The sequence below is a fragment of the Nelumbo nucifera genome, chromosome 3 (genome assembly GCF_055504915.1).
Source record: "Nelumbo nucifera cultivar China Antique chromosome 3, China Antique-T2T, whole genome shotgun sequence".
Lineage (NCBI taxonomy): Eukaryota > Viridiplantae > Streptophyta > Magnoliopsida > Proteales > Nelumbonaceae > Nelumbo > Nelumbo nucifera.
The window spans coordinates 58,683,052-58,705,024 of NC_142651.1; the positions used below are offsets into that span (position 1 = coordinate 58,683,052).

Consider the following 21,973-nt stretch of genomic DNA (forward strand, 5'->3'; position numbering starts at 1 on the left):
TGATATTGCCAAAGAAGTGTCGGACCATGCTAAGAAGTTGTATTCGGGTCAAGACAATACAACCAGGGTATATTAGTTGTATCGGGAATACTTTAATCTACACCAGGGTAAGGGTAATCAAGGTCTTGAGGAGTACTATGCTAGTATGAGAAACATTCGTAATGAATTGAATGTTTATCACCCCCTCACTTTTGATGTCAAAATTCAGCAACAACAGAGAGAACAACTTGATGTGACTCGATTTTTGGTGGGACTGAAATCTGAGTATGAACCAGTGCAGGTTTAGATACTAGGAGGGTCAGCTCTCCCTTCCTTAGAAGAGGTGTTTGCTCGACTTAGGAGGATTTCCATAGGATCTACCGAGAACCCTAATGTTTCTGATAGATCAACCTTTGCAGTATCGAGAGGCCGTGATGTTAGAGGTGGAGCTCTGGGAGCTCAGTTTGGTTGTAGTGGTAGCAGTGGACTGGCATATGGCTGGAGTGGTGGTAGTGGACCTACATTTATCCATGGTGGTGGTCGTATTGGAGGTCAAGATTCAGGGGGAGCCCATGGCAAGGGTCATAGTTCGGGTCCGAGAAGGTGTACACACTATGGTATGGATGGATATACCATTAATTATTGCTATGACTTGCATGGTCCACCCTCAACTTGGGCCAATCATGCCATGACTAGTGACAGTAGCTTTAGACAAGAGAGTCATTCAGCTGATCAGATACCTCCTACATCCATAGATGTTACCGGGAAGGAGATGATGAGTGTTCCCTGTGATGAGTATGAGAGGTTTGTTCAGGCCACATCCCAGCAGAACACAACCACTCTCGCACACTGAGGTATGGCTTATCTGGCATCCACACCCAATCCTTGGATTATTCATTCTAGAGCCTCCGATCACATGACTGGAACTGCAGGTGTGTTTTCTTCCCTCAGTCATTGCCCAACATCACAATCTATTACCCTTGCTAATGGTTCCATATCCATCAATGGTTCCATATCCACCTTGTACCCTTATCCTCAGTTTTGTAAGTCTCTAAATTTCCTTTTAATCTTATGTCAGTTAGTAAGTTGACGAAGTCTCTTAATTGTTCTATTACCTTTTACCCTTCTTCGTGTGTTTTTCAAGATCTCAAGAAGGGTATGAAGATTGGTGGAGGGCATGAAGCTGATGGATTGTATTATCTTGATGGTGGTGGAAGTACGTCAACAACTCTCCACTCACTGAAAGTTTTGAAGTCTTTGGTTCCTTCGTTGAGTCAACATCATCGTGTTCCCTTTAGTCCTCAAGTTGATAACCGTATGTCGAGTCATTTTTCTTTGATTCATTCAAATGTTTGGGGTCCTTATAAAGTAATGTCATACAATGGATAAATATTTTATCATTTTTGTTGATGATTATTCAAGGATGACGTAGCTCTATTTAATGAAAGAAAGGAGTGAATTGTTTACCATTTTCCAAAAATTTTATGCTAAGATTCGCAACCAATTTGGTGTTCACATTAAAATTTTTCGTTTCGATAATGGCCGTGAATATTTCTCTTCATCATTTCAAGAATACCTAGACCAGCATGTCATTATCCATCAGACTTCATGTACCCACACCCCACAACAAAATGGGGTGGCTGAAAGAAAGAACCGTCATCTTTTAGAAACAGCTTGATCCCTCGTGCATCACATGAATGTCCCCAAAACTTTTTGGAGTGATGGAGTGCTTACTTCTTGCTTCTTGATTAACCGGATGCCCACGTCTATCCTTGATGGTCATTCTCCATTCACCACATTGTTTCCTACCTTGTCTCCGTTTCCTCTTTTTCCTCATGTTTTTGGGTGTGTCTGCTTCGTTCATAATCTAGGGTCAGGAAGGGACAAGTTAGATGCACGATCTATTAAGTGCATCTTCCTTGGCTATTCCTGGACTCAGAAAGGGTATAAGTGTTATCATCCTAGCTCTCGACGTTCCTTTGTGTGTGCTAATGTTACCTTCTTTGAGTCTACTCCATTTTTCTTTGGGTCTGATGATGTTTCTTCCTCTTCATCACCTCCTCCCCTTCCTCTTCCAGTTGAGGATTCTATTCCTCTTGTTCCAGTTGTGACCAAGTCCTTGCCTCCGGTGCCACCACCTGTTGAATGACCACCTATTCGTCACGTGTTTGCACATCGCCCACATGTACCGGCTCCTCCAGCTCCATCATCGTCAACAGATCCGGCAGCTGTTCCCACACCAGCCCCAACCTCAGTATCTGATCTTGATCTTCCCATTTCCTTGAGGAAAGGTAAACGCAGTTGTACCCTTCATCCTATTTCTAATTATGTTTCTTCCACTCATCTTTCTTCTTCCCATCGCCAGTTTATCTCCCTGTTATCTTCTGTTATTATCCCTAAGGATGTCCAGGAAGCCCTTGCCTCTCCAGGATGGTGTCGTGCGATGGAAGAAGAACTCTTAGGTTTAGCTCATAATCATACATGGGAACTCACCATTCTTCCTTCTAGTAAGCAGGTTGTTGGTTGCAAGTGGGTTTATACTGTTAAGTACTTACCTGATGGTAGTGTAGAGCGGCTGAAAGCTAGACTAGTTCCCAAAGGGTATTCCCAAACCTATGGTATTGATTACACAGAGGCTTTCTCCTCGGTTGCTAAGATTGGTTCAGTTCGTGTTGTGATTTCTCTTACTGTGATGTATGATTGGCCCCTCTATCAGCTTGATATCAAGAATGCCTTCTTGCATGGTGATCTGCTCGAGGAGGTCTATATAGAGCAACCACCGAGGTTTGTTGATCAGGGGACATTTGTTGTAGAAGGCATTCTGACTGTAGATTGGTGTTCTACACTCAATAATATTTCATTTTTGAAGAGGAAAACTGTCTCAAAGAATTCAACATCTCTTGATTCTATAATATTATTGGGTTCAAGTATATTATTTCTGGATTTTAAAACTTGAAACCGGTATGTTGCACTATTTTTGGCATATCCTATAAATACACTATATAGTTTTGAGTTCCAATTTCCTCTTTCTAGGTTTAGGCATTCCTACTTTGGTTAGATACCCCTGCAATTTTAAGTATTTTAAATTAGGTGCTCAACCCTTCCAAAATTCATGAGGAGTTTTTTCTAGTTTTCTTATGGGGAATTCTATTTTTAATATAACAAGCTGATAGGATAGCTTTCCTCCACATGTTAAATGACAAGCCTGAACTATAACATTGCATTTACCATTATTATCACAAAATATTTTTAGTTTGTTTGAATCATATTCACCTCCTTTATTTATCCTGAGTATCTTAATTTTCCTTTCTAATTGATTCTCAACTTCAATCTTGTATAATAAGAAATTTTCTTTTTCCTCACCCTTTCTTCTTAATAAATAAAGTTTAGCATATTTCGAAATAATCATCAACAAAGATAATGTAAAATCTTTTTCCTCCTTTTGTCAAAGTGGTCATTGTCTCTGTTTTCTTGGTAAAGAGGCGGTACAATCCCAGAATAGTGAGAGGAGAAGGAGAAGAGAGAAGAGAGAAAAGAAAAAGAGATTGGAGTGGAAAAAAATCAGCTGGCGGCGCTAGCCTTTTTAATATTTATACTAGGGCGACCATTCAAAAAATAAAAAGAAGTACAATTACAAATGTGCCCTTGCGGCACTAAACTAAAATAAAACTAAGCTATTCAACACTCCCCCTCAAGTTGGGACATAGATGTTAATCATGCCCAACTTGTCACATAAGTCATCGTGCCGCGAGTGATGCAAGCCTTTTGTAAATATATCTACAAGTTGCTCCTCAGAACTAACATATGGGTTGCACACTTCCCCATTAACAATTTTCTCTCTAATAAAGTGTTTGTCAACCTATATGTTTAGTTCTATCATGAAGAACTAGGTTGGTTGCAATATTGATGGCATCTTTATTATCACAATACAAGGACATAGGGCTATTAACAGAAAAACCCAATTCGCTCAACAAATTCTTTATCCACATAGCTTCAACAACCCCATGGGACATTGCTCTATACTCAGCTTCAGCACTAGACCTAGCCACCACACTTTGTTTCTTGCTTCTCCATGTGGCTAGATTTCCTCTCACAAAGGAACAATACCCACTAGTGTACTTTTTGTCCTCAACTGATCTTGCCCAACCAACATCTGTATACACTTCAATCTTCAAATGACCATTCTTTCGCAATAATAAACCAGCTCCTGGAAACTTCTTTAGATATATGAGGATTCTCTGTTGCCTCTAAGTCTGTGGTCTTAGGAGCATGCATGAACTGACTAAGAACACCCACTGCATAAGCAATGTCTGGCCCGGTTATGGACAAATACAGGAGTCTCCCCACAAGTCTCTGGAATTGTTTTACATCCCTGACAACTTCACCACAACAGTCACCCAGTCAGTGATTTGGATCAATGGGAGAGTTAGTTGGCTTAACCCCTAATTTTCCTGAATCTGTAATAGATCTAGGATGTATTTCCTTTGAGAAATGAAGGTCCCCTTTTGTGAGCGGGCCACTTCAATTCCAAGGAAATACTGAAGGGGACCTAGATCCTTTACCTCAAATTGAGTGGCTAAGAAATCCTTTAGCCTCTGAATTTCAACCTTCTAGTCACCTGTGATCACTATGTCATCAACATACACTATCAAGGTTGCAATCTTTCCTTCCCCTCTTTTCACAAATAGAGTATGGTCAATCTGACACTATTTGTAGCCAATTTGTTGTATAGCCAGATGAAACTCACTGAACCAGGCTCTTGGTGATTGTTTTAGACCATACAAAGACTTCTTTATCCTACACACCTTCTATTCTTTGCCTAGGGCATTAAAGCTAGGAGGTTGTACCATGTACACCTCTTCCTCAAGGTCTCCATTTAGGAAGGCGTTTTTAATGTCTAGCTGATGAAGATCCCAATCAAGATTTACCACAAGGGAGAAAAGAACTCTAATGGAATTCATCTTGGGTACTGGAGAAAGTCTCTGCATAATCTACACCATATACCTGGGTAAACCCTTTTGCCACCAACCTAGCTTTGTACCTTTCTATTGTGCCATCAGCCTTGTGCTTCACTGTGAACACCCACTTGCACCCTACCAGTTCCTTACCCTCAAGAAGATCCACTAACTCCCACGTACCATTTTTATGTAAGGCATTTATCTCTTCTTTCATTGTGTCTATCCATTCAGGTACTAAGAGATCTTCTGCCACATTTTTAGGGATAGGGACGTTATCAATGGAAGAATTGAAAGCACGAAAAGAGGGTGAGATGTTCTCATAGGAAACAAAATGGGAAATAGGATACTTGGTGGTACAAGACCTAACTGCCTTCCTTTTTGCAATGGGGATGTCTAGGTCATCAATAGATGAAGTATCAATAACAAGAGGATTAGAAACATCAACAGGAATGGTAGTACCTGGCTAGATATGATCTATCCTTGGCGAATCTAATGATGTTGGCGGTACAGTTTCAAGTTGCTCCACAACTCTTGAATTTAGTTGGCCCTTGCAATGATGGAACACATGGAAAGGAGGGGGCTCAGGCAGAGGGGGGAGAATTTGAACTGGTTTCTCCTCCACCTTACTCTCCCCCTGAGGAGAAACCGGGGGAAAAAGGGGTACTTTCAAAGAAAGACACATCTATAGAGACAGTACTTCTTGGAAATGGGGTCAAAGCACCGATAACCTTTTTTGGGAAGAAGGATAACCCAAGAATACACAGGGAATGGTACGAGGATCAAGTTTACCACGTGTAGGACGTGTAGGAGATAGGTACTGGACGAAACAACGACAACCAAACACACAGATAGGAATAGAGAAGAGGGGAGCCTTGGGAAATAGAAGCTAATGGAGGGCCTTGTACCCTAACAAGCGAGATGGCATACGGTTGATGAGATAGGCAGCACACAACATATCATCCAACCAAAAATGTTTAGGAACATTCATGTGTATGAGTAATCCACAAGCAACTTCAAGGAGGTGGCGGTTTTTTCTTTCAGCAACACCATTCTGTTGAGGGGTTCTAGCACAAGAGTTGCGATGTATGGATCCACACAAAGCAAAAAACTCCGTGAGATCTGTTGTGGATGCATTCGTGGGAAGAATTACTACCGCCGGTAGCAGCAGTGAGGGGGGCCCACACAACAGCTTATCTTGCCACGTCAGCTCTTCTTGCCAACTCGCCAATAGTTTACTTATTCCAGTTCTGTTCTTACTTATCTATTAGAGATAGGAGTGGAGTTCTGTTAGAAGTAGGAGTTTGATTTAAAGTTGGATTGTCCTAGCTTAGTCGAATGGAGTAAGGAGTCTCCTCTTGTAATCTCCTATTTAAGGAGTTGTGATTTGGGAATAAAGTATTCAGTTTCCAGTCAAGAGAAGAGTGAGGAGAGTTCGGATGGTCTCTTGGACAAATCACCCATTCGGTTTTCCACAATAGGGTCTGCACGCAAGGGAAGGCGCAAGGGGAAGCAAAAGGTTCTCCCCGTGGACCGACCTGTGACGAGATCCTACGCCCAGGCCCATAACATTCTGGTATCAGAGCCTACTGTCATGGGGGAACAGGAGCCGCTGTCTTCCAGGGTCCACGAACTGGAACATAGGCTTGCAGAAACCAGCATGGAGGTTCGTGAAGTCAAGGATGATGTCCGGGAGCTGCGACGCCTGCTGGAAGCATTCATCTCCAACAAGGACAGAAATTCTGAGGGAACCACCACCACAAACAGTCGCCGTTCGGACTGGGCAGAGATGTCCAGCGAACAACAGATTGCTGCCCTGACAGCCGCAGTTATTCCCAAGTATAGCCGGCTGGAATTCCCATCTTACAACGGCACCGGAGACCCGTTAGGATGGCTGTATCGCTGCGAACAGTTCTTCCGTAATCAGCGCACTGATGACAAAGATAAGGTCAGTCTGGCCGCCTTCCACCTATTAGAAGAGGCGCAGCTCTGGTTCTTCCGACTGGAGCAAGAAGAACCCGGGCTCAGTTGGAGGCAGTTTAAATCATATTGTCTCCTCAGGTTCGGACCACTGTTGACAAGCAACCTGCTGGGCGAGTTAATCAACCTCAAGCAAATTGGAACCGTGGCAGAATACCAACGCCAGTTCCAAACCCTTCTCACCAGAGCAACCTCGGTTCGCGCAGATCAGCAAGTCGATATATTCACCGCGGGGCTAGCAGAACCCCTAAGAGTGGACGTGGAGATGCAACACCCTCCCAACCTGGTCACAGCCATGAACCTAGCATGCGCCTTCGAACGCAAACTACAACTCAGCCACAGAACCTTCAGTATGGGGCGGCCTCCATCAGCCATCCCCGGAACCACTCGGGATGGCTCCATATCCAGCAGCCAGCCAAGAACAGAAGCCACAGACGAGCACCAATTTCAGATCAGCAGCCAGTGTGGGGAGCAGCGTCATTACACCCCCTATTAAGCACTTGTCTAGGGCTGAGATGGCAGAACGCAGGGTGAGGGGGCAATGTTTTAATTGCGATGAACTCTACTCAGCAGGGCACAAGTGCAAGAGACTTTTCTGCCTCCTGGTGAAACAAGAGGAAGATGAGGATGAACCCCCTTCATTGGAACCCGATCCAGGAGGGCAAAGTCATTCCACCTATCTGGGATTCCTTTGACGGTGTTTCCCGACACCCATCCTGAATTCGAGCTTGAGGACAAGCTCATAGTCCAAGAGGGGAGTAATGTTGTGGATGCATTCGTGGGAAGAATTACCGCCACCGGCAGCAACAGTGAGGGGGGCCCACACAACAGCTTATCTTGCCACATCAGCTCTTCTTGCCAGCTCTCCAATAGTTTACTTATTCCAGTTCTGTTCTTACTTATCTATTAGAGATAGGAACGGAGTTCTGTTAGAAGTCTATTAGAAGTAGGAGTTTGATTTAAAGTTGGATTGTCCTAGCTTAGTTGAATGGAGTAAGGAGTCTCCTCTTGTAATCTCCTATTTAAGGAGCTGTGATTTGGGAATAAAGTATTCAGTTTCCAGTCAAGAGAAGAGTGAGGAGAGTTCGGGTGGTCTCTTGGACAAATCACCCATTCGGTTTTCCACAATAGGGTCTGCACGCAAGGGAAGGCGCAAGGGGAAGCAAGAGGTTCTCCCCGTGGACCGACCCGTGACGAGATCCTACGCCCGGGCCCATAACAAGGTCACTATGAAAATATTCTTTGGCATTGTTTGATTGGAAAATTTGGATTTCCGTTTGAAATTAAGTGAATATCAACAGTTGGAAATCTTTAATGAGTTTTGGTACTTCATCTCTAGATTGCATAGGATACACCCATGTATATCGGGAGTAGTCATCAATAAGTGTAATGAAATACTTATAGCCAGACTTGGATGTTAAAGTAACAGGGCCCCAGACATTAGAATAAACAATATGAAAAGGAAATTCAGATTTATTATTTCTTGAAGTAAAATGATTTCTACAATGTTTGCTCAACTGACAAATTTGACATGTGAAATCTGAAATTGACACTGATTTAAATAAATCTGGTAACAAAACTTTCAATGACTCAAAAGATAAATGACCCAAATGATTGTGCCATAAATGGACTTGACTCTTACTAGATAGACTCTTAGACTCAATAGCTGCAAGACTAGCTTTATTCTCTAGCATGTAAAGACCATCTACCATACGACCTCTACCAATCATCTTCCCTGAGGCCAAATCCTGTATCATACAAGAGGAAGGAAAAAGGGTTACTGAGTAGTTTAACGAATTTGTTATACTACTAATAGAGAACAAATTTATGGGCGGTTTAGGAACATGTAGAACATCAGAAAGGGTGAGTCCAAGAGGAAGGGAGATGGTTCCTTGACCAGCTATGGTGGAGAAAGAACCATCAACAAGTCTCACCTTATCCCGACTAGATAATAGATGATAAGATTGAAAACAATTGGACTTACCCGTCATATGGTTCGAGGCTCCAGAATCTATTATCCAAAGAGAGTTTGAGGGATGAGAGGACACATGGAAAGTTGTGGTAGAATTACTGTTACCTAATATAGATGCAAAGGAAGTCGAGGGGGAAGAAGCAAAATCCATCTGGCGGATTGCCCTCCTGTACAGTTCTAAATGGTCACGGAAAGAATTAATAATATCTTCCCTGGGATCAATCACAGAAGGACTCATAGTAGTGGTAGATGATTGAGGCTCTTGAGAGGCTAAGTTTGCTGCTTAAACTTCCTCTGACCTTGCTGTCCTGGCTTCTTATTTTGGTCTGGCTTTTTACTCAACTTTTGAGCCCACCTTGGCTTCCCATGAAGCTCCCAACATGTCTCCCGAGTATGTCTAGATTTCTAACAATGTGTACACCATAGTTTCTCTTTGTCATCAACTTTCTTTGGGAAGTCACTCTTCTTGAAGGAATTACCACCACCCGTAGCAACACTCCCTTTAGCTACTAATGCAATCTGCTCTCCCTCAGGATTATTCATCACATTTCGTCTATTCTCTTTTGACTGTACTAGAGCATATACATCTTGCACTAATGGGAGATCTTTACTCCCCAATATCTGAACTCTGATAGATTCATATATGGAATTCAGCCCTAAGAGGAAGGCAAACACTCATTGCTGGGAAACCAGAGACTTGTATGCTTTGGCATCTACATCATATTTCTAGTCTATATTCTGATAGTGATCTAGTTCCTTCCAAATAGAAGTCAAGTCTAAATAGTAGACAGAGAGACTCCTCTCCCCCTGCTTACAAGTTGAGGAGGCAACCTGCAATTGATATATTTTGGCATAATGCCATTGTTCTAAATATGTAGATTTAGCCTGCTCCCATATCTCATGAGTTGTTTCACCCCACATGAAGGTCTTTCTCACTTGTGGCAGCATAAGCAATAACAGCCATGACATCACCATGCTGTTTTCCTGGTCCCACCTATCATGTTCCACGCCTCCAGACCGGGGTTCTCTGATTCTACCATTGATATACCCCACTTTTCCCCTTGCAGTTCTGTAGAGCGTGATTCCCCTTGACCATTCTAGGTAATTAAGGCCATCAAAGGAAATCACAGCCATGGGGAAACTCATGTCAAAGCCGACACTCATCCCACTCTAACTAAAAGTCGCACCACACATACTAGAATCCTCAAAACACATAGAACTTGATTTTTGTTCAGTCACAATCCAGGTCAAAGAACAAGTTCTCAATTCAATTCAGGCTCACAGTTCAATCAAACAAGGTTGAAGTCTTAGTTTAGCCACAATTTTGGGCACAAAAAAACTTGTTCTTACACAGAAAAATCAAAACTGACACCATTACTTGTTCTCAGATTTCAACCCTACTAAACCAGTTCAGTGAAGGGATGGGAGATCCATCATATGGATGGCCGAGCCCTGCAGGAAGGTTGGGCGAAATTTCAAAAATTTCTTTCTTTCCCATTTGGGAATCGTATTCCCTAATTTAGAAAATTGCATTTTCAAGGTTCATTCTTGATTCAAAACCAGACAAGAACTGAAACCAAAAGGAAAGTGAGGGGATATACCTGATACAAAGTAACAGTAACTCCCAATGTAGGTGTTCACGCCCAAAGTGAAGACCAAAACATGCCTCCACTGAAGATGACACAGTGTGTGGTGAAGCAGGATCAGTAGGATAGTTCTTCAGCAAGAACCTGAATTCTTCAATAAGAATCGAACAAGGGCTGGTGAGCACGACTTCAGATTGTTTCTTCTAGCAAAAAACAATATCAAGAACCTTTCTTGATCAGTTCCACAGGTGGAAATCGAATTGGGTAGGGGCGACAAGAACTGGGGATAATTCTACAGGTTGCTGAGTGTGTATAAACTGAAGAATTCGCTCCATATTCATAGCCTTCTTTGGATCAGCCTCCTAATCCAATTAGGAGAGAGTTTCTTGATCCAAATCTGATGTTTGGATTTTGACTCTTAAATGGATAAGACTCATCTTGTCCTTCAACTAATCCTGATCAGGTTACAAATAAGATTTTGCCCCCTTTTAATTAACTGACTTAAGCCCAATTCGAAATGGGCTTTAGGCCCATTAAGTCACATAGCTCACTTACCCTTTAATATGCTGGCTAACTTGGCTCTCTTTGTATGGCGTGGGACCCTAACATCGATCTACAAATCAGCCACATGGGTTCAGCCCAGCCTCTGTTACAAGGCCTGGCCGAATTCACTGTAGGACAAAGTGAACCCCTGAGTCCATCACCACTGGCTCTTAATGGGCCCAACATTTACACTAAATGGTCATTGGGTCCAGGCACCTTATGAAAACCCAAGGACTGTAGGCAGATGCAAGATTAGCCCATCAGGTATTACCCTCAATGGTCTTACACTTAACCTCTCATCCCTTAATGATCATACACTGTCCGACAAGAGAGGACCTCTCCCTCGGCTGCAAGGTACAGTGTTGCACTCTCTACTCACATGGATCCCGGGTTTTATATATATATATATGTTGGAAAACGTGGGGTTACTGGTTCAGATATGAAAATAGAATTGTATATATTCCTAGGATTGTGGAAGGATTGATTTAGAAAGTTTTTCTTTCTATTTCTTTCTTTCTATTTTTGTACTTTCTATTTTCTCTTCTTTCTATTTATTGTAGCAGCTTATTGTATAAATATGCCAATTGGCAATAGAATGAAACATATCAGTATTCTACCATTCCAAAACATGGTATCAGAGCTCTAGGTTTGTCAACCTTGAGATTTTTTTTTCGGCCTTCATTGCCAGTTTTTTGTGTTTTTCTCTTCTGGCCTTCAGTGTTGATCTATAACCAGAAGTGTTCCTTTATTCTCCTTTCCTGTTGGCCTTATCTTTCCTCCATTAACAATGTCCGACATGACTGCAACAAGTGCTCCCGTCCAAACCGATGAAGGAGCAACAAATTCTCATCCTCACACTGGTGATTTGCAGAATATTCAGGCAACATATAGACTGAATGGCTAGAATTACTTGAAGTGGTCGCAACTAGTGCATACCTATTTGAAGGGAAAAGGAAAAATTAGTCACCTCCTTGGAACAGGACCAAGGTGGGGCGAGCCAAATTTTGATGCTTGGGACGAAGAGGACTCCATGATTATGTCATGGTTGTGGAGTTCAGTGATACTTGTATGTTTCTTCCCTCTGCAAAGGCTATTTGGGATGCTGTCCGACAAACCTATTCCAAAGCCCATGACGCTGCTCGTGTCTATGAGGTCAAAGTGAAGACTGTGGCGGCCAAACAAGGGAGCAAGAGTGTTACAGAGTATGCAAATCTGCTGCAAAATTTATGGCATGAGCTTGATCATTATCGGGTTCTTGAGACAAAGTGCGCAGATGATGCTGTGATCTTGAAGAATTTTATTGAAAGAGATAGGGTGTATGATTTTTTGGTTGGACTGAATGCTGAATTTGATCAGGTCTGAATACAAATTCTTGGCAAAGAAGAAGTGCCTCCATTGAATGAAGTCATAGCCCTTGTCAGAGCTAAGGAAAGCCGTCGTGGAATCATGCTTGAGCCTAAAGATCTCGAAAGCTCAGCCATGGTGGCAAGGGGAGGAAGTTACAGTGGTTCAAAGGGTGAGAACAATCACAACTTGGCTCGTGACACAACCACCCGTGACTCTAACGATAACCTCTGGTGCACCTATTGCAAGAAGCCCAGACACAAAAGATCGGTGCTGGAAACTTCATGGGAAACCTCCCACATCTAGCAAGGAATGGGGAAATCAAGGAGTTTCAAAAGGAGTTCAACAGGCCCATAATGTCTCCACAACCCCGCAGCAAGAACACTCAAGTTAGGGACCATTTAATGATGAAGAAATTGAAAGGCTAAGGTGCTTCCTGAAATCCTTGAAACCAGGAAGTGGTTCTACCTCTCTTGCTCTCTCAGGTGAGTCTTTATCTCTAGGATTACATGCCTCGGCTAGTGTTTTTCCATGGATTCTTGATTCTGGAGCTACTGACCACATGACACCCTCTTCACTACATTTTCTCACCTATACACCTTGTCCTAGTAATAGAAAAATTTCTGTTGCTGATGGTTCTTTCACTACAGTGGCAGGGATTGGGAATATTCAAAATACTCCATCCCTATTACTTAAAAATGTGCTTCATGTTCCTAATTTATCCACTAGCCTTATCTCTATACATAAACTCACCCAGCATGTGAACTGCAATGTTGTGTTCTTCCCTTCTTACTGTGTATTTCAAGACCAGGTTTTGGGGAAGAAGATTGGATTTGCTAAGGAAAGAGATGGACTCTACTACCTTGAAGCAACCAGCAAATCATCTCACACTGTTATGCATGTCACACACGAGTCATTCTTATCTACCTCCAATAAAGATTTAATTTGGCGTCATCATTTCCATTTTGGTCATCATTCATTTCCTATTTTAAAAACAATGCTTCCTTCCTTGTTTAAAGGAATTGATGTTGAAACCTTTCATTGTGATGTTTGTGAACTTGCTAAGCACAAAAGGGTTTCTTTCCCAATCAGCAATAAAAGATCTTCAACTCCTTTTTATTTGATTCATTCGGATATATGGGGCCCATCTCAAATTCCCAACATTACTGGTTCCAGATGGTCTGTCACCTTTAGTGATGATTGCACTAGGGTCACATGGATTTTTCTTCTTAAGTCTAAATCTGATGTGGGTACAATTCTTCACAACTTTCATAACATGGTCCAAACTCAGTTTGGTGTGAGAATTAAAAGGTTTCGATCTGATAATGCTACAGATTATTTTAATCAGAATTTGTCCCCATTTTTTCAGAAAGAAGGCATTGTGCATGAATCCTCCTGTGTTAACACTCCCCAACAGAATGGGGTAGTTGAGAGAAAAAATGGCCATCTTTTGCAAACCACCTGAGCCTTTCTCTTTCAAAATCAGGTGCCAAAACAATATTGGGGGGAAGTTGTCCTTACTGCTACCTACACCATAAATAGACTACCATCTAAAGTTCTTGACAACCGAAGCCCAATACAAGTCCTTTCTCAATTTTACCCTGATATTCGAGCCTCAAATAATCTCACACCAAGAATTTTTGGCTGCACTGCCTTTGTTCATGTCCATAATAAGGGAAAATTAGACCCACGAGCAATCAGGTGTGTCTTCTTGGGATATTCCCCAACTCAGAAAGGTTATAAATGTTATCATCCAGCCACCAGAAAATTCTACAGCTCCATTGATGTCACATTTGAGGAAGGAAAACCTTTTTTCACTCAACCTTATCTTCAGGGGGAGCCCTCATTAATGGAAGATAAGGCCTCGGATCTACTCTCCCTAGATGTATTACCCTCCTCACAGACATTCAATCGTCAAGAATCACATCCCTCTGAGTCACATTCCTCTGAGCCCCACATTCCCGAGTCTCAACAAGAGTCAAACAACCCGACCATTGAACCAAATTCGGACACTGTTAACCCCACGAATGATGTGCATGATAATGTGAGATATATGCAGGTTTACTCTAGGAGGAAAAATCCAGATCCTCAACCTGTGCAAGTCCAAGATTCAACTCCTAATCCTAGAACTGAGGGATGCTCAGAACCTGAACCTACACCTTCACAGTCTGAGTATGAGTATGACCTGCCTATTGCATTGAGAAAAGGAACCAGAGAATGTACCAAACGCCCATTGTACCCTTTAGCCAAATATGTATCATTCCAAAGATTCTCTAAATCCCATAAAAGTTTTCTATCTAGCCTTAACACCATTCCAATTCCTAATACTCTAGCCGAGGCACTTTCTAATAAGGAGTGGAGAAAAGCCATGAGAGTGGAAATGGAGGCATTAGAAAAAAACAACACATGGGAAGTTGTGGATCTACCAAGAAACAAGAAGACGGTAGGTTGTAAATGGGTGTTCACAATTAAGCACAAATCTGATGGGTCATTAGAAAGGTACAAAGCACGCCTGGTAGCCAAGGGATATACACAAACTTATGAGGTAGATTATCAGGAGACTTTTGCCCCAGTAGCTAAAATGAATACAGTAAGGGTGTTACTATCGTTGGCTGCTAACTATAATTGGGATTTGCAACAGTTTGATGTAAAAATGCGTTTCTCCATGGTGATCTACAAGAGGAGATATACATGGACATTCCATCGGGTTTTGGAGAAGGCATTAAAGGGAACAAAGTTTGTTGGTTGAAGAAAGCACTATATGGTCTCAAACAATCTCCGAGAGCATGGTTTGGAAGGTTTACGAAGGTAATGCTGAGTACAGGTTACAAGCAAAGTCAAGGTGACCACACATTGTTTATCAAACACACAGCCTCAGGGGGAGTTACTGCACTATTAGTCTATGTGGATGATATAATCATTACTGGGAATGATAAAAAGGAGAAGGAAGCATTGAAAAACTGCCTTGCCAGAGAATTTGAGATAAAAGACTTGGGGAGACTAAAGTATTTTCTCGGAATTGAAGTTGTACATTCAAACAAGGCATCTTTATCTCTCAACAAAAGTATGTTGTTGATCTTTTGAGAGAAACAGGAAATATGGCATGTAAACCAGCTTCCACGCCTATAGATCCCAATCATAAACTTGGAGAATCCAATGAGAATGCAAGTGTAGACAAGGAGATGTTCCAAAGACTAGTTGGAAAACTCATTTATCTTGCACATACACGACCGGATATTGCATATGCTATAAGTGTAATAAGTCAGTTTATGCATAATCCTAAAGAAGTTCATCTGCAGGCTGCTCATCGAATTCTGCACTATTTGAAAGCCAATCCAGGAAAAGGAATTTTATTCAGAAGAAATGGAGGACTGGCTCTGGAAGCATATACAGATGCCGATTATGCAGGATCTCCAGTAGATAGACGGTCCACTTCTGGTTACTATACCTTCTTAGGAGGAAACTTAGTCACTTGGAGGAGTAAGAAGCAAAATGTAGTGGCTCGGTCAAGTGCAGAGGCAGAATTCAGCGCTATGGCACAAGGAGTGTGTGAATTACTCTGGTTGAAGCTAATTTTAGAAGACCTGAAGATTCCACGAGAAGAGCCTATGAAACTATATTGTGATAACAAGTCAGCCATCAATATTGCTCACAATCCTATTCAACATGACAGGACAAAGCACATTGAAATTGACTGACACTTTATAAAAGAGAAACTGGACAGCAAGTTGATTTGCACTCCCTATGTGTCTACAAAAGGACAACTGGCCGATGTACCTACTAAAGGGCTCAATAGTACAGACTTTTGGGGAATTATAGCCAAGCTGGGAATGGAGGATCTCTATTCACCAGCTTGAGGAGGAGTGTTGGAAAACGTGGGGTTACTGGTTCAGATCTGAAAATAGAATTGTATATATTCCTAAGATTGTGGAAGGATTGATTTAGAAAGTTCTTCTTTCTATTTCTTTCTTTCTATTTTTGTACTTTCTATTTTTGTACTTTCTATTTTTCTTCTTTCTATTTTCTTTTCTTTCTATTTTTCTTTCTTTCTATTTATTGCAGCAACTTACTATATAAATATGCCAATTGACAATAGAATGAAACATATCAGTATTCTACCATTCCAAAACAATATATATATATGTATATCTCCGTATAAATATATTTTGCAAAAACAAATTTCAAACACATTTGAAATCCACTGCCGGCAGTTTAGGTTTCCATCAGAGAGAGTGCATTCCCCGATCATTCACTTTGTCTGACAAAGGGGCTAATCCTGTCACTATGATCACCCACTCAAGTGAATTCTCGGACTGTCCCAATATACCCAGGTTTTGACCCCCTCTAAGGATCTCACTGATTGGCATATCAAAGACAGCCCAATCCGACACCTAGTGCAGTACCATAATCAAGTCTAGGGGTCAGGTGTAACATTCTAGTTTTTCCCATCTATCTCCAAGGTCCAGGGCAATACTGGAATTTGGTCCAGTTCAGGGTTTCAAGAAAACCCACACTGCATGTACCTCAGGTCTCACCCTGGCAATTGAGACAAGCCACCCCAACCAACTTGGCAGCACATCAGCGTCAACCTTGGCAAGATAAATCTCCCCAGATCTATCCAATGGCTGTGAAGATTCTAAATTAACACGAATCTCATAAGTGTCCAGTTTAAGGGTATTACACAGAAACACACCAAATCACATGAATCAATTATGCACTTTTATTCATTTACAATAAATGACAATAAGTACATCAATCTGATTGGAGCTAAGGGCATATACTGTCTAACAGCTCCCATTTGCACTTAGGTCCAATCGGGTATAAGCCGGAGTCTCAGACTTTCCACGTGTTTCTCAAACACTTTCTGTGTCAGTGGCTTAGTCAATGGGTTTGCCACATTCTCTGCTGATGCTACCTTGTAACATCATTCAGATGTGTAAAACATATCAAAAAATAGGTCTGCCCAGTCCCTCCAGCAATAACTCATCAACTTTCCACACAACAATTTAAGTTTCATTATGAACTGAAGAAGAAAACAAACTGCTGTCACAGCAGTTACAGAACTGCAGACCTGAACAGCCCACCTTTCAGGGCATAAGAAGGATCACTTGATCCACATATATGAGAGAAAACACTCTCACACCAGCCGCAGGTCATTAGACCCACATAACCCACTCACCTGGGTACAAAAGGATCAGTTCGATCCACAAGGCTGAGGAAGAAAGAAGGAGAAAAAACCTCACAGCATTTGGCTTCCCTCCCCTTGATGATTTCTGGGCTCCCGACCAAGAGAGAAAAAAATACACAGCAAGCTCCCTCACACGTCAACCAGAAACCTTTTTCCTTTGATTCAATCACCAATAGAAAAATACAGTAGTTGGAGGAGGAAACACACAGATCACCCTGCTCCTAAGATTGGATCTGTCGCTCTGATACCATGTTTTCTTGGTAAAGAGGCAGTACGATCCCAGAATAGTGAGAGAAGGAGAAGCGAGAAAAGAAAATAGAGATTGGAGAGGAAAAAAATAGCTAGCGGTGCCAACCTTTTTAATATTTATACTAGGGCGACCATTCAAAACAATAAAAAGTACAATTACAAATGTGCCCTTGCGGCACTAAATTGAAATAAAACTAAGTTTTTCAACAGTCTCCTAAATCACTGTGAATTAAATTTAGAGGTTCAGTCTGTCTCTACCATAGGATGAGTTTTCTTTGTGAATTTAGGTTAAACACAAACTTTACACTTTCCAGTTTCATAAAATGTCATGCATGACATTGGGCCTATTTTACTCATTTTCTTAATGTAAGGACCTAATCTACCATGCCAAACATTCACAGGTTCATCCAAGTAAGCAGAAGCAGATCTATTTCCATTCATAATTTCCAGGGCATTCAGTACAAAGAGACTACTATTACAATATAGCCTTTACCAACAAACATACCATTCTTAGTAAGAACCAAAATTATCAGATTCAACAATCAACTTCATCCTAGCCATTTTCAGCAAAGCTCTAGAAATTAGGTTCCAACCTCCAACAAATTTCTGGCACATATAGGACGTCATTCAATGCTAGAACCTATAGGTGAGTTTGAGGACCACCTTTCCCTTTCCTAGGATTGGTGACGCCTTGGAATTGCCCATATAGACTTGCTCTCCCTCCCCCACAATTGAGAAGGAAGTGAATGCTGCTCTGTTGCCACAGATATGCCTGGTGGCATTATTGTCAACTACCCTATCTTTGGAATCTCCTACTAAGATCACCTCTGAAACCATGGCAGTAATAATTTCAGTCTCAACAAGATTTGCTTCCGGATTCTTAGATTTTTCCTGCTTATCATTTCTTTTTCCTGAACCTGAAATTTACTCCCCAATGGCCAGTTTTACCATAAACAAAACAAGGGTTATCATTTTTTTCTTAAACTGACCACCTTGTTTCTTGAAGTGATTATTTTTCTTCTTGGGTTGATCCTTATTCTGTTTCTGGGATGTCTTGGAATTGATTGTCTCAACCAAATTGGCCTTGGAGGTGACTTCACTGGATTTTTCAATCTTGGTTTTATTCCAGTCATTTTCCTCTATCTTGATGTGAGTAATAAGGTCCTGAAGAGTGAAGTCTCTTTTCTTGTGTTCCATATTATTCTCATAATCCTTCCAGGAAGGGGGTAGTTCTTTTTTTTTTTTTTTTATGAGAGCTCTGTCTTGGAAAGCCTCGGGTATGGTGGCCATTTCCTCAGTTGAGAGATCATTCAGAAGCATCTACTAATCATGTATTTGGGAGGATATAGATTTCTCTTTAGTCATCACAAAATGTAAGAAGTTTCTGACAACAAACTTTTCGTTGCAAGCATTTTCAGAAATATATTTCTTATTTAGAGTTTTCCATATATGTACTGCATGCTGATAACCACAATAAGCATCATTTAGTTTATTTGTCAAGGAATTGAGAATAGCACTCTTGCAAATATCATTAGCAATATCTCAATATTTCACATGATCCAGATCTAGTGGGTTCATACACATGCTCATCAACAACAGCCCTAGGTTCAGTCAAATATTTGCAATTCTAAGAAGAAAATAAAGTTTTTGTTGCTATCATTTGTAATGGATTCCATACTTCCATCAAAGGGTTCTAGTTTCGACACATCGGGAATAGTAAATCCATTGAAATCCACTTAAGAATGTTGGAAAATAGGTATTAAAACGAATTATACCATTATGTATAATGGAACCTCTGACTTGTGTAGTGCTGCCAGATAATCAATATGTGGAATCTGTAACCTGTTCAGGAAGAATGAAAATTGAAAGCTAAAAAAAGACCTCTGTTACATCTTACAAAAAAGGCATGTGTAGCACGGTCCTTGAGTAGATTTTACATCTTACAAAAAAGACCTCTGTTACATCAGAGAAGCACCCAGCTTGAAGATGCAAAAGAATGAAAACAAAAACCCTTGGAAGAAATTGTTATAACCAGAAGTCAGGCAAACACACACACACACACACGCGCGCACGCGCGCGCACACACGCACACACCATGGTAGTGCATATTTATCCTCTCTTCTTGCACCCCCAAATCCCATAGGCAAGCTCCCACTTTTTAACTTGCCCTTTCCAATCCAATTTGGGACAAGTGCTTTTTATCATATTTGTGAGAGTTCTCAAAAGTTTTGGAGAGAAATGAATGCTTAAAAAGATGAGTAAAAGAACCCATGCCAACAAGAGGAAGAATAAGTGGACCTATGTAAATATTTCTTTGTCTAGTTCAAATTTCATATCCTAAACTAGTGATCCATTTCTTCATATTCATTTCCTAATTGTATAACTGGATTGATTTGCCTAGATTGTGGGGGTGTCAAACTGTAACAAGTGAACAAATATATAATAAAGATCTTGCTCAAAATGTAGTCAGATATCTTTGCCATTTTGGAATTTTCATATTGAAAATTCAGTCTCTGTAATGCTTGAACGGACATAGTCCATGCTTAAATTGAATGTGTTCAACAATTTTGGATCCTCAAAGAGGAATGATTGCATGAAGCAAAACTTCATCTTTATTTTCTTGTTATACTAGGCATTGTCTTTTTCGAGTCTGCCTATAGACATTCTGCAACGAACTTTTGAGTAGCTTGTTTTGTGTTTGAATTTCTATGTTCATTACCTATTGTGTCATATGTCCATAAGTTGTGACATTGTTAAGAATTCTAACTTCAATATATTATGTTATTATGGATGAAGGGGGGATTGTCAACAATACTCTGAGACCACCTATTCCGGAACGTTGTGATCCTGAGTGGAGAAAGCTAATGGAACATTGCTGGTCACCTGATCCTGCAGACAGACCATCATTCACTGAGATAACAAATAGGCTGCGAGTTATGTCAATGGCACTTCAGACCAAGGGACAGAATCAGCATAACAGATGATGACCAACTTTTCCATGTAATTAGACAAAATATACGTGCAACTGTATCATTGCTCAATGGTAGAGATGGTTGAATAGATTCAGTGCAATCCCTTGCTGTGGGAAAACTAACTTCTGAGGAGAATGAGAGCATGAATAAAATGTATAATATTGTTTCAAACGTTTGGTAACAAATCAATTTGATTTATTCATTTTCCCCTTTAGAAATAGATCAAATCTTATGTGTTATGGGGAAACATTACGGTTTTTTCTATAGTTAAACTAAAAGAATCTTCTACTGTATCTGCCCACACAAGTAAATATTTTTCCATGTTCTTTCAAACTCTCTTTTTTTTGTAATAAATCATTTTGATTTAATTCAGTTTTCCCATTAGAAACACGGTATTGCATCTCCTACTTGTGCAAAGATATAATATGTACATGTAGGAATCTGGACTAGTTGTCTTTTATATCGGATATATAGGACTTCTCACATCATTATCATGTAACCATTTTTCTTTTTAATTTACAGATTTGCATTGAAGTGATTGAACATGGTTATCTATCTTGTATTCGTCCATAGTTACCTGTCCTTCCATATTTGTAGTTCCAGTTTTCTTTTTCATAAAAAAAAAGTTGAAAATCTAGTGTACCTAATTGCAAAGATAATGCCTTTCCCATTTCTAGACTATCTAATCCTTGGCTGGAGTAGTTAAAATTTACATTTTGCAGTTTGACCAACACTGAATCCATCTATCCGTACAAAATAAAACAAGAAGTTGTGAAGTTAAAAATTCTCGTTATTATAGCTAGATGCTTAAAGGATTGGTAGCAACCAAAATGGACACTAAGAATCCTGAAATACAAATAAATATCTCATACAAATAAATATCTTGGTTATTCCCATAACCAAGATATCCATGCTTTTTTTTTCATATTTATGTGGGGTTCATGGAAAATTTATTTTCCCTGGGAAAGTGACATCCGTCTCCAAGTGGGCAACTTTCCCATCTATGGGGAAGTTGCCAACAATTGGATGAGACAAAATTACCTCTTTTAGTAATGGTGTTTTTATGAATAAAATAGTCATTATTTTATTTACTTGGGAAATAAAAGAACATGGGTAAATGCACTTACTTAGGTAAGTATTTCCCAAGAAACACTTGGGTAAGTAACTTCACTAAAAGTGAATGGGCCATAGAGTTACCACTTGGA

At 40.7% G+C, this 21,973-nt stretch overlaps 1 protein-coding gene across 5 annotated transcripts in view; it reads left to right on the plus strand.

The window, feature by feature from the left end:
• Window positions 1-21,101, plus strand: part of LOC104602153 (RAF-like serine/threonine-protein kinase 20) — a 76,222-nt gene extending 55,121 nt beyond the window's left edge. For all 5 annotated transcript variants that reach the window (XR_016084302.1, XM_088901702.1, XM_010265742.3 and 2 more), the window contains one exon: window positions 20,593-21,101. Coding sequence is in view for 4 of the 5 variants with exons in the window: in XM_088901702.1 (XP_088757828.1) it covers window positions 20,593-20,780 (188 nt within the window). In the remaining variant the exon portion in view is untranslated. The remainder of the gene's footprint in view (window positions 1-20,592) is intronic.
• The last annotated feature ends 872 nt before the right edge of the window (window positions 21,102-21,973 follow it).